Consider the following 13320-nt stretch of genomic DNA (forward strand, 5'->3'; position numbering starts at 1 on the left):
CCTTAAAGAGTGGGGTGTTTTGTTTTCCTACTGAGGGTGTGTCTGGGCATCACCCTCGGGTGACAGATAGCAGAGACCTTGCTGGTATTCCTGATGCCAACATCTGCCAGCATTGACCTGTTTTTCCAGTTTGCTGGGAAGAGTGGCAACAAGATAAGTTTACTATGAAGAAATACACTTGGCCTTTCATTTTGATACAAAATGCGAAACATGGGACTGTTATTAAGAACGCAGGATTCCTTGAATGATAGTAACAGATGGTGCTCCTTAGGAAAATAAAGTGTATAAAGAGACAGGAGAATGGTCCTAGTAGATGCAAACACTGTTTCTGGTTTCATATCAACATACTTGTAAGGAGTCTAAAAGAGGCTGGCACAGTTTGGCAAACCATGGCCCACTGGCCACCTGTTTCTATAAATAAAATTTTATTGGAATACAGCCTCATCCATTCATTTGCATATTGTCTGGGATGGCTCTCCTGCTAGAGTTGAATAGCTGTGACCAAGACGATAGTGCCCAAAAGCCTACCATAGTTACTATCGGGCCCTTCACAGAAATTTACCATCTCCTGGTCGAAGACAATTCATATTCAGCAGTGCCTCTAAGAGCTATTTCAGGGCAAGGGTAGTTTACTGGTTCCTGTCCTAGCTATGTCTTTGTAAGTGTTCCAGAGCTGTGCTTGATTTGATGTGGCATATTTTTTTCCCTTTTCCAGGTGAAATGTGAGGCCAGGTCAGCCTTGACCAAGCCGAAGAATAACCATAATAACTGTAAAAAAGTCTCCAATGAAGAAAAACCAAAGGTTGGAATTGGTGAAGAGTGCAGGGCAGATGAGCAGGCCTTCCTGGTGGCACTTTATAAATACATGAAAGAAAGGAAGACACCAATAGAACGAATACCGTATTTAGGTTTTAAACAGAGTAAGTATACTTGTTTTCATTTCTGAAATATCAAAACCACTCAGATTCTTTGAATTGGGGAAAAAAATTTTTGACTCAGGATTATGTTGAAATCCTATTCTGGGGATGATGCTCTCTGTTTATACTAAATCTACAAATCATCCAGGCCAGGAATTTTTCCCCCTGCCTCTTTCCACGATATTGTTCCCTTCTGGGGCAGTTGCAGTGAGATATTTATAGGCTCGAATCCACTGATTATGACTGGAAATAGACATGTTGAAAGTTCCTCATTTTCTGTTTTGTCAGTCTTGAGTGTCTGTAACGCCTTTCTTCTGAGATAATAATATGACGTAGCTTTATCAGGCACAGATGTTGCCTGAAGAGACAGCTTTTAAAAGGAGGACATTAAAAGATGGACAAAACAACCACAAAGAGAAAACGTATTTCCTAAGCCCCAAATTTGTTAGGAGATAACAAAAACCTGATGACTTCAGAGGAAACAAGAAATACACAAATTTGAACCGAGGGCCCAATTTTGAATTACTTTGACATGTACATGTAAGCGTCATCATATATTTTAAAGTAGAACAGGGAACTCTTAGCTGAGCAGAATTCCTTATAAAAAGAGAAGAAACCCAGACCCTGTCCTGATTTCACAACTGAATATATATACTGCCTCTGTCTGGACTTTGTGGCACACAAAGCGATGAGCCCCTGGCTTGAAATAGTATTTTCTCCAAATGTATCTTCCTAGATTAAAACCATGTGTCATTTTGATGAAGAATGTCAAACCTGTATGTTTTACATAACAATTTACATACCTAATGGCAACTGGCACTGATTGCAAGAGAACACTCGCAGCCATTATAAACTTATATAACTACGGATGATTACAATGTTTGTCTGAAAACTGGTTGCTTGAAATAGAAGTAAAATTAATGTACTATGAACAGCTTTGTTGCATTATGCATTGGTTCAGATTAAATCACGGCTGAGGCAAGGCTCTTGATAGCTTTGAAACAGTGCAGGGTTCAATGAGGCTTTTCGAACGTGTTGTGTCAAAGAGCCTTTTTTTTTTTTTTAATTTTATTCTTCATTTCCTTTACCAAGGAATTACTTGAAGTTCAATTTTCCCCTCTTGTGAAAGAATCAAATCCGTAGCAGTCCCATTCCATGGTATTTAGTACAAATGAACAGGGTTGCTAGCAATTTGGCGTAGATGTTTAATAGCATAAACACATGCATGTCCTAAGAAGAGAAAATTGTTTTTAAAAATACATATTTGCAACATCACACAGGCAAGTTAGGGGACTGAGTGGACAAATGACTCAATTCCTCTGTGAACCAGTATCTTCCTTTCCTTTGATCTGTTGTATCACTGCAGCCTCAAGGGTGAAATATCTATTTTCCTGCTCAGTGCAAGGTACCATGTGCTAGTGAAATATGCTATGAGCTTTTAATATAGTGCTGCCATCAGACATTCTATTAAGAAGCTAATCATATATTAAAGTGGCTGTTATTTATTGACTATGGAGAGTTCTTATCTGAAGGAGGCATTATATATTACCGTTTAGTCAATGGCTTCTTTCTAAGGGTCCTACAAGAACAGCCCCCGTTTTGAAATCCCCCTCTTTTCCCAAGGAGGCAGTAACTTAGCTTTCCTTGGTCTGCTGATGGCAATAGGACTAAAAATTGTGTTTGTCCTTTATCCTAAAAGTAGAACTATTTCCGTATTTGTGACTGTTTCTTAAGAAATATTTTAAGTGGTACTAATATATCCTGTTGTTGAACACACTTTGGCAAAATGTTTCCTAAGAACTTAGCTCTCTGGGTTACGTTAGTATTTCTTTTTTTTTTCTCTTTCTCATTGAAAAAACAAAGCAAAATGTTTTAATTGACATTTCTTGGAAATATGTTAATGCAATGCTTATCTAAATACTTATTGTCCCTCTAACAGTTAACCTTTGGACTATGTTTCAAGCTGCTCAAAAACTGGGAGGATATGAAACAGTAAGTGTTTAAGCGACTTAAATGAAATAGTTTTGCAATCTAACCCCCCACCCGCACCCTGCTGTGACCAAAATGGAGAAAATGCAAAAGCAAAAAACCATCGCTGACTTACCTTTTCAAATGGCTCTACACTTTTGGGGGTTTATTGGGCCGGTTTTGGAAACAGTCCCAATTAGTTCCAGGTTTGGCAAAATTGTAAACTTGTCGTAAAAACTGCAAGTGGAAAACATATGTAACTCTCCCCTGTCAGGGAAATTAGTTGGGTCTGTAATTTTTTCCCATGTTGAGAAAGGGCTATTATTGTACAACAAGCCAAGATTGCATAAAAGAAATTTCCCTTGGCAACATACCTGACATCTGTTCATGTCTAATATGGGAAATGTATTAAAGGCTTTCAAAAGTAATCAGTATTGGCCATTAAGGAATAGAATGCAGCAGAATCTCCTCTCATTCTAGGGCAAAGAAGCTTTATTAGACAAGGGTCAGTGGCACATAAACAGGAAGTTATCAAACTTATTCAGAACAGGCTCTGACACTCTTTATCAGCTAATTCTAACTGACAGGAACGGGTTATTTTTAGCTCACAGGAAAATCTGATGGCCACGGAGGTTTACAGCATGTATTTTGAACTGATAAAATGTTAGAGCAACAGACTCAGATTAAAATCTTGAAAGAAGAAGAGAGAGCTGCACTAATATAGCACGCAGAGATGACATCTATAATAAAATCAAGTGACACAGGAAGATGTCGTCATTGGAAAGATTTTCTCCTCCACACAATGATCAGATTGAGTTGTGCAGGTTCTTCTACAATTGAAGAAGAAATTATTTTTTTTTCTTGCCTTACAGAGTAACCTGGGGTATATCCCTGTATCGTAGTAAAATGACAGTAAGAGACACAGAGTCAAGAAAATGAAATTCATTTTAACCCAAAATAATGAGTGTTTCTTGCCAGATATAGCATATTGTTCCACAAACTAATGTAAGGGTGTGATGTCAGGGGCTTGGGATGGGAAAAGATAGCAAGTGTTATGTGACTCATGTAATCTGGTATTAATGTAGAGATACCTGCTGTGAATTCTGACTAAAAATTCTTTGATGTGAGTCTATATACATGTAAAATGCTTATTTAATATATAGGCAGTACATAGATTTTTATAAGGAAATCCAATACTCATATGAACTACATTTAAAGGTGCATTTCATAGACATGAATTTGCTTAAAATATTTGTTTTACCAAGTGCCCCATTGAAAAATAAATAATGTAATTTTTCACTTGGTTGGATCTGTTGATAGGACAGGGAGTTTGACTCCTTCCCACTGTGGCTCATAGTTTTGCAAAATCTTGAGCTAATTATAGCTTTTGTGCATGTGAAAAAGCTGATAACTTATTCAGTGTTAGTCTCATAAATTTAGGAGTCAACCCCATAGCCTAGACTTTTAAGCCTAACCTTTAAAGTTCAGAATAGGAATACACATTCTTATGGACCGTGACTGCAGGCAGTTACATGATATTGCACAACATTATGAATGTCTTTTTAAACCCAGGAATTTTTTGTTATTCACTGATAGGGAGAGTGCCAGCAAATTTCACAGAATCAGTTTTTCCTGCTTTTGTATCTTCTGTATTTGCACAAGGATTTTTTTTTTAACATGCAATAGCAAAGTGGTGTAGAAAATCCAAAAGAAACTTCTGATGAGTCTCAAGGCATTTGCAATACTCTTTGAACAAACAGTGATTATTCTTCTGTTGAATGAATGAATGAATGAATGAATCACACAATCAGCAGATCACCTGACCACATATTTACTGAGTGTCTTATGTGTATAAGGTATTGTGTTAGACACTCTGGGAGACATAAAAATATCTAGGCCAGGGGTTCCAGTTGCTTACCATCCAGGAAAGGCAGTAATTATAAGACAAGGTGGAAAAAAAGATCAGTGCCCGGTTCAGGTAAAGTACTTCCTCGTTTAGAGATGGGGAAGAAAAAAGACTTATGGCTCTGATGCCAGTTGAGCAGAATTTTGGAGAACGGATGGAATTTAGACATGAAAGATCATGGCCTTCTAGGAAGAGAAAATCAGATGGGGAAACAAACAATGTAGGTAGAATAAAGTTGGGTATAGAGAGTTTGTAACTTAAAGTAGAGTCACTAGGTGGTGGGGATAAGTGACTATGAAGGGGAATCCAGAGAGAAGGATGGAACCAAGGGAAGAAGGCCCTTGGATGCTAGGCAGTGAGGGATGGGGCTGGGGGCTATGAAGATGGATAACAAGTTAAGTGTTATGTTTTGCCACTTACTCTTCCTGTACTGTGTTGTGCTGGATGGAGTGGAGGAGAGAGTGACTGGGATGGGTGAACATGGCAAGACCAGACTGGCATCTGCTTTCCATCTGGTTATGTGCTTCACGTCTCTTCAGCCAAGCCACAAAGAGGACTGGTGACCTGTGGGGTGGCCCTTTTCCTCCTTCCCTCTCCACTCACCCTTCAACTTCTTCATCCTTTGGTGGGTCCCTGCCACTCTTCACAATACGCCATATTTTTTCATCTCATCTCAAGCAGTGAATCTACGTGGCTATCTCACTGTAAAATCTATTTGGGGCCATAAACTGAATGAAGCCAACTGGTGGGATTTTTCCTGCCTTCTTTTTTTCCTTCTTTCCTTCTTTCCCTCCTTCCTTCCTTCCTTTTTAAAAAATGCCTCATACTACCTGTTGGCCCTGCAGGCACTTAAGTTTGCCACTCCCATTTCTACCTTTAAGCTTTTGAACTTGTGAAGTACAGAAAATATTTTTCTCTAGTATATTTTGACTAATAAAACTATGAGATGCTCAGTGAGGATTCAGTCTTGAAGTCAGTCCAGGAGATGTATGAATAATATCCAAAGTCTGAGGACTTAAGGTTGTCATCACAGCCTTACTAGAGGATACTTATCTGTGAGATTATCTGATATTGGAAGCAAGTGTAGACTTGTCATTTAGAGCTCAAAAGAGATCTCAGAGCCTTCGAGATCAGTGAAGAAGATTCTAAAGGCTTCCCAGAGGCTACTCAAGAACTGGGGCTCAAATTTTCAATGGGGAACTTTAAAGTGTAAGTAGTTTTCTAGGTCTCTGAGATATTAACTCTGGGGTGGGGCCTGGCCTGAGAATTTGAGAATCCTTTTTCTTTTTTTTTAACGGCCCAGATTATGTTAATTCAAAGCTAATGGTAACAGTGATTACTACACCTCAGGACTCCTAGCTTCAGAAGCCCCCATCTAAACCAAGTATCAAAGATTAGAATGTTGTCTTCATGCTAGTACTAAATAAACATGATAAACGTGCCAGAATATTAACATTCCTTGGCTCAGAAGTAGCACAAAGTTTCCAACCAATACTTTTCCATTTGGTAAAGTGGCAATCTAAATTGGGACTCAATAAGCCATTTTCATTTTGAATAAGGAAAAGTGTAGCCCCCTAACTTTTTTATTTTTCGCAAATTGGCCTTTGTGCAGAAAAAGATCCTTCTTGCCCTGCTCCAGATGAAACTGAGGCACAGGGAGATGAAATGAGTTGAGTGGGGTCATCATGGCATTCTTCACATTCTGAATTGCTGAGAATTTTGTGCATAATTACTTCAACCTCCATAGTATCACTGGGAAGAAAGAGATTTATAAATTCCTTGTGCCTTCCGTTCCCAGCAGTCTCTTATGTATCTTTTTATGTATTTGGGGTGATGTTTTGGAAAAAAAAAGATCTAATAACCTACCTTCATTGGTAGCATCTTTCAGTCATTTCTTTGTACTTAATACGAACCTTACCAGATATACTAACTATTAGCTGAGAATTTCTGATTCTTGAGAAAAATGTGTGACCTTAGAAGATGGGTCAAGAAGTCTGGAAGATGTAAATACTCAGTAATAGTAAAAAATTGCAAGTTTAAAATGTGTAGATATATTTCTTCAGCTGTTAACTTGTGATTGGATAAAGACATCTCTCTGGAATTCCTTCTGGTTATAAAAAGAGGCCATCTTAATTGGCTTGTTTTTGTTTGTGGTTATAAACTATTCCAAACCTTCTGGTTCGAATTGAGGATTACGGATTATTTCATTTTAGTCCTTCACAACCCTCAAATTGAATTAAAAAAAAAAAGAGCAGAAGTTCTATTTTAAGCCTTTACAGCATTCAACTAATGGCTATATTCTGTTCTCTTGGCCTCTTCTGCCTCTGCTAGAAATGTATATTGTGTCTCTGCACCCCTAGGTTTAGAGATCATAAATGTATTGAATGGATTTGATTTCCTAAAAAACAGTATACTGGCATTTTGATTGGTTGGCAATGAGGACCCTTCTTTAACAGTCATATATCCAGTTTCTCCAAACATTTGAGAGTCTGGGTCACCTACAGTGGAAGAGGCAGAACTGAATCAATTTTTGCTGATGAGCTAAGGAGGTCTTCACTTCAGTGTCTGGTGAAGCAATTAAAGCTTGCAGAGTAGCTTGGGGTATTACCAGGATGCAGTGTGTTGATGATGGTTTGCTGAAGTGATTTCCATTTGGCTAAACATTTGATGGCGAGCCAGAGGCAATACTTGGAGAGAGGTTGAGTCGGGAAATGGGTCTTGAGTAAATCTTATCCTAGAGGCAGAGGACCATGCAAGTGCTGCCTTCTAAGAATGTCAGCTCACAGCCCCGCCTCGCCCCATGGGTGAGACCGGACCATTATTTCCCAACTGGAAGAAGTCACTTGTTTTCTTGCTGGAAGGATTAGGCTTTGACATCAGATTCTGGCTTTGACATCATTTCAAGGCATCCTCTGAATCTAACCCTAGTTCTCTGGGCAGACAAAGCCTCTTGCTTAATTCAAAATTCTCGAGGCCAAAGATGATGTCATATCGCTTTGAAAGGCTCCAGTTCCTGGAGTACTACCAGGAAAAAAAAGTCATCTTCCTTGAATTCAGTCCACCCTCAAGGTGTCCTGAGGAAAAAGGCTTTCTCACAGCAGCTGGGGCAACACGGCTCGCAGGCAGATTCTCCTTCTGACTTCATAACGTCCTACACTTTCTTACAATTAATACAATAGTGGAAGCACTGTTGTCCTAAAAGATTTCTGATGACTGTTTCCTCACCAGGCCACAAAAATACCAAAATTATTTCATCCTAGCGACCTCAAAGGTAGGAAAATAAAGCCTCCAAGACTGTGTCTTGGGTTAAATAGTTTTCCCATTTTTTTTAAAGTGACAGACTATTTTCATCAAATAAAATTATGGGAGGGACAGATTCCTTTCCCACTCACTGGGCCCATTTTCTTGGCAGGGATTAGCATTGTTGAGAGTTGGTTTCACACCACCTTTTAAAACACCACCTGAATTCTAAAAAGCAGTTTGAAAACCACTGTACAGTCTGCCCTCTGTATCTGCGGGTTCCACATCCGAAAATTCAACCAGTCTTGGATCAGAAAAAAATTTTTTTTTAATTCCAGAAAGCAAAACTTGAATTTGCCAAGTACCGGCAACTATTTACATAGCATTTACGTTGTATTCAGTAGCATAACCAATCTGGAGATGATTTAAAGTATACAGAAGGACATGCACAGGTTATATGCAAATTTTATATGGGACTTAGGCGTCCGCAAATTTTGGTATCTGCAGGGGTCTGTGGATGCAGAGGGGTGACTGTATTCATAAGCAGTGAAAACTTCATGAACATGATAGGTGTAGAGTGCTTTTCACAGAGCTCCTTGGGTCTTATCCACACTAGGGAAAGAAGTGACTATCAAGTGTCTTCAAAGTGAGATTAAGTTTCATATGCACCTAGATTGGTTTACTCTACCTGGGTGTGGTCCTCTCCGTTTTCCGTCTTGCTTTATGGTTAATTGTATGGCATTATGAATCCTGCTAGATTGTGAACCCTTAAAAGCGGTGACGTCTCTTTCTTTTCATGCTGTCACCCCACCCTCAACCCTCCTCCCTCCCTCCCGCCTCGGAGCCTCTGTACCTGGTAGTGTCCTAGAATGGTAAACAGCAGCAGATGTGTTGATGTCAGGAATCCAAGAGAAGTAACTGCTTGGATGAATTTTCTTTAGGAAACAGACAGCCAGAGTTCTTTGTATCCTTAAAAACCTCAAATAATAGAAGGTCAGGTTGAAACGTGAACATGTCCAGGAAGCCTGAGGCTTTATGAGAGAGTTGATCAAGCTAACCCCATGGCTAGATCAAACTTTCCAGCTAAATGGGGCTGGGGGCTAGATACCAGGAGGCAGACATTGCTTCTGCCTGAGACTGGGTTTAAAGCTTACACACACCCAGAGAGGACAACAGAATAAAAACCCAAAGCCAGTGCATGCCTAGGCACGACGAAAGCCTATTAGTACAGAAGGCAGATGTACACAGGTGGGGGCAGGATGCCCAGGAGCTGTCCCAGCTGCGTCCTCCTCTCTCTCCTCGTAGGGCTCTGAGACCCCCTGTAGGTTTGGACAAGGCGAGGATTTAGACGTTTCTTGCTGTAGAGCCTATGGTCAGCGTTTGAACTGAAAGCGCATCTGGGCACAAAAAATAAGAGATGTATACCCAGGAGAACTGTGTACTTAGAAGCATTTAGCAGTTGGAAAGAGCACATTTTATGACTTTCCTGTGGAAAGAAAATATCTCAAAATGGCCTGATTCATCCAGGCTGGCCAGTGGAAGCTCAGTAAACAGTTGAGAACCCACTTCCTTGAAGGCCCAGCCCTTGTCTTTTCTCCACTGGTAAAAACGGTATTGAAAGACCAGAACCTGCTAGCGGGGGGCTAACACAGACCCCTAGCCAGCTGCCTATGGTTTATTAATGCCAAGTGGTGACTGATGCTGGCTTCCCGCTGCCACAGTTTCAATCCTAGCGTGAGGAAGATTTTTGGTTTTTCCTTTTGATAATTCATTATTTATTCTCAAAGAAGTTTTGTCATTTCTGTCATAGGCATGTGTTTATTAACAGGGCATCCCCTAGTCTGGATGATGGGTTGCGGGTAGGGAACACGGCCAGTTTCCACACATATCCCTGTCAGCGGTGGCCTCTTGTTCATTATGTTTTTCACAGTCAGTAGTACTTTGTTTATATATTTGGTCATTTGTTTATTTTGGGGGATCTGCCACTAGGATGCAGTCATCTTGGGTGTTGGGTTTTTACTGTCGCCACCCAGCTGCGAGCACAGTACCCAACAAATGGGAGATATTCAATAAATGTTTGGTGAGTGAATGGATGAGTGAATGGATGGATTCTGGTATAATTGGGACCTATCTGTGATTTAATGGGGAACCTATGTTCTAACTAGAGACACAAGTGGGCAGGGTGGCAGGAACCACAGTTTTAATGGTTTTACTTTAAGAGAGTAAAATCTCAGAGCACTGGTAACCCAACCCACCCACTTATATTCTTGCTGACCTCGTAGCGATGCTATTTTCCCACTAGTGAGAATTTGAGAACTTGTAGCAGAAGCTATGGGTCCCACAGTTATCTCCTTCCTTCGAAGCAAAAGGCCCCTGGAGTTCTATATTGTCACCCTGCTACACTGTTCATCAGGTCATTCTGATATGGAGGCTGCTTTGATGTCGTGGGAAAAAGTCTGCTCTTGGGACCATAAGACATCGGTATGAGTCCTGGCATTCCCACTCTGCTGCTGTGTGTCCTTAGGGAAGTCGTGCAACCGCTCTGAGACTTGTTTCCTTTGTGAATGAGATTCCTATAATCTGCCTCACAGGCTGATAGGAGGATTAAATGGTATCATGGATATGAAAACTCTTTACAAAATATAAAATACAGTGTACACAAGAGATAACAAGAATGACGAGTGATGGTTTCTTTCTGAAGTGATTGCAGGAACACACATGGGCTATTTTCCAGGGCCCACACCTCACCTGAGGGAAGGGAATATGGAGATTTGTTTCAAGGGACTCAGGATTCTAAGGGCTTTGAGGAATAAGGTAGATACTTGGAAGAAGGGGAATCTGTTTATTCTTCTGTGATACACAGGTCTAGAATGGATCAGCCTGAAACTGCAATATTTAAAAGGTTGGAGGGAGATTGTAACTAAATATAAAATAATTACCAAAATATGTATTTTGAGTATTTTTAAAGGGGCTTGACAAAACATTTATTATTATAATCTAAACCAAGCTACAAATACAGGAGGATTTTTAGTTATACCTACTAGTAGATCTAAGAGGTGGCTCAGGCTAACAAGAGCTATTGAAACAAATTGGTTCAAGAATGCTTCATGGGAAATTGAACAATGCAAAACTCACATTGTCTGGAGGTCCTACTTGGGTCTGTTAAGAAGGGTTTATGGAAATGAAGGGGTTCTCTTTATTTGAAATGGAAAGGGTGCCATTTACCCTGTGATATTTAACCACCCTTCTCCTCCTTAGATCGCAATCACAGAGCCCCTGGATGCACGCTGAGATTCTTTTTCACGCATTGCTGCCTCTAGCCCCTAAGTGAACTCCGCTGGCAGCTCTGCGGGTGTTTTTCAAAAGAAGCCTCCTGTTCTGATTGTTTAAATGCCACTGGCACCTCTGCCACGCCCTGCCCCCTGCACATTCCACTAACAGAGTTTTCCTGGAGCCCTGTTTAGAAACGTTCACAAAGATCTCAGAACTTGCTCGGTCTTCCCAGTTTCAAGGAAACACTAGATTGCTCAGATGTAGTAAATGACGTGGTTTCCCCAAATTAATCATTTGCTAGATCATGCGCCTGTTATTTTGTAAAATCTTAATTTATATATAAAAATAAAATTAAAGAAAAAAAAAAGACCATAGTATGCCTTTCGGTATGTTGCAAGCTGTTTGTTATTTTAACTTTGGAATATGTTAATTTTCATAGGATTTGATGGATATCCCATTTTCCTGACCTAAGTGAAGACAAATAAACAGCTTGTGACATAGACAGTTTCAGATTTTGGTTTTGTTCTGATGGTTAGAGGAGCTGGCATAAAAATACAGCCTGAGATGACTATAAATTTCATAACCAACTTGATCATTTTAATTAATTTGTGTAGGAATTTTATTTTTAGTCTTTAAAGTAGGCAACACATCACAATAGTTGAAAACCAGAAAATACAAAAGCATGTTTTATGAAAACTCTGCCTTTACCTGTGTACTCAGCCACCCATTACCATATCCCTTAAGCAAGTAATGTTAATTCTGATTCATTTAAACTGGTACACTAAGATATATTTTAGCTGAAATCTTATTTTATTTTGATGTTTTATCACATGACATAAAGGAACAGAGTATAAGTTTGGGACCTTGGGGGCAAATACCAAATGAATATCCAGGGAGATGCCTCAGATAAAAATGCGCTAAGGGTGACGAAATATAGAGCCCAAAGCAGAATTCCATTTTTACTGTAAAGAAAAATGCTAAAAGTGAGATCTTACTATAAGCCCGTAAGTCTCCCATGTATTCATTTGGACTTCTCTGTTTCTGGGTTTCCAGAATAGACCGTTCTCTTCTGACTGTTGCGTATGTATTGAATCCTGGCACTGTGAATCTCTTATGATGCAAGATTAAATTTCTCATTGCCACTTTTTTCAGATAACAGCCCGCCGTCAATGGAAACATATTTATGATGAATTAGGCGGTAATCCTGGGAGCACCAGTGCCGCCACTTGTACCCGCAGACATTATGAAAGGTAAGGTGCCCTTTCTTGGAAAGTCATTGATTAATTAAAAGTGTGTTAATTGGAAGTTAATTGGTCAAGCATAAGACCTTTTAGGAAACAGAAAATATCCCTCTGGCACTTTACTTTGCATACTGCCTTGTGATTTTTAGGGAACATGGCTTTCTCTGGTTATGAGGGATGAAATTAGATGAAGTTCCTTTAGTTTGGTTTTATCCTGTGACCACCTGCCTGATAACACTTACCCCTTAGCCACCCCCCACCAAGCATACATTATTCAATATGTTCTCTGTACTCTGTAGGTTTATTTACTGTGAGAACTTTCAGCTTCTGGAAAACTTTGAGCTTCTGGGGTCTGTGGTGTTACTATGAGTTTGCCATGTAACTGCGTTAATATTGAAAAGTATTCATGTTGACTGTAAAGTGGTCCCAGATAAGATCCATTGTTTTTTCCCATCTTGGTGTTTTTCTTCTAACGCTTTTGACCCAGGAAATCCTTTCTTGCCAAGCTCTGTGTGGTTTGGTTTTCTAATAATTTCAGCTTCTCTCAGAAAGGTGATGATAATGCAAACAAGAAATAATGCCAAATTGGCCTCCTGTGAGGGTTGTATCCTCAGGAATTTTTCCCCTTTGCATTAGGACTGTGTTACCCACAGTGCTGGAGACCAGTTAGCATAAATCACGCGTTATCCTTGCTCTGTACTTCCAGCGCCTACTTAATCTCTTTAGGTCATAACAGCTTCCTTATCACTGGCGTTTCCCTGCAGTAGTGTTTGAC

At 39.8% G+C, this 13320-nt stretch overlaps 1 protein-coding gene across 2 annotated transcripts in view; it reads left to right on the plus strand.

Annotated features, from left to right (window-relative positions):
* Positions 1-13320, plus strand: part of ARID5B (AT-rich interaction domain 5B) — a 192500-nt gene that overhangs the window by 153251 nt on the left and 25929 nt on the right. For both annotated transcript variants that reach the window (XM_081234657.1, XM_081234658.1), the window contains 3 exons: positions 716-920; positions 2857-2909; positions 12457-12554. In XM_081234657.1, coding sequence (XP_081090783.1) covers positions 716-920; positions 2857-2909; positions 12457-12554 — 356 coding nt within the window. The remainder of the gene's footprint in view (positions 1-715; positions 921-2856; positions 2910-12456; positions 12555-13320) is intronic.

This window comes from Mesoplodon bidens (genome assembly GCF_964165515.1).
Source record: "Mesoplodon bidens genome assembly, chromosome: 1".
NCBI classification, from domain to species: Eukaryota; Metazoa; Chordata; class Mammalia; order Artiodactyla; family Ziphiidae; genus Mesoplodon; species Mesoplodon bidens.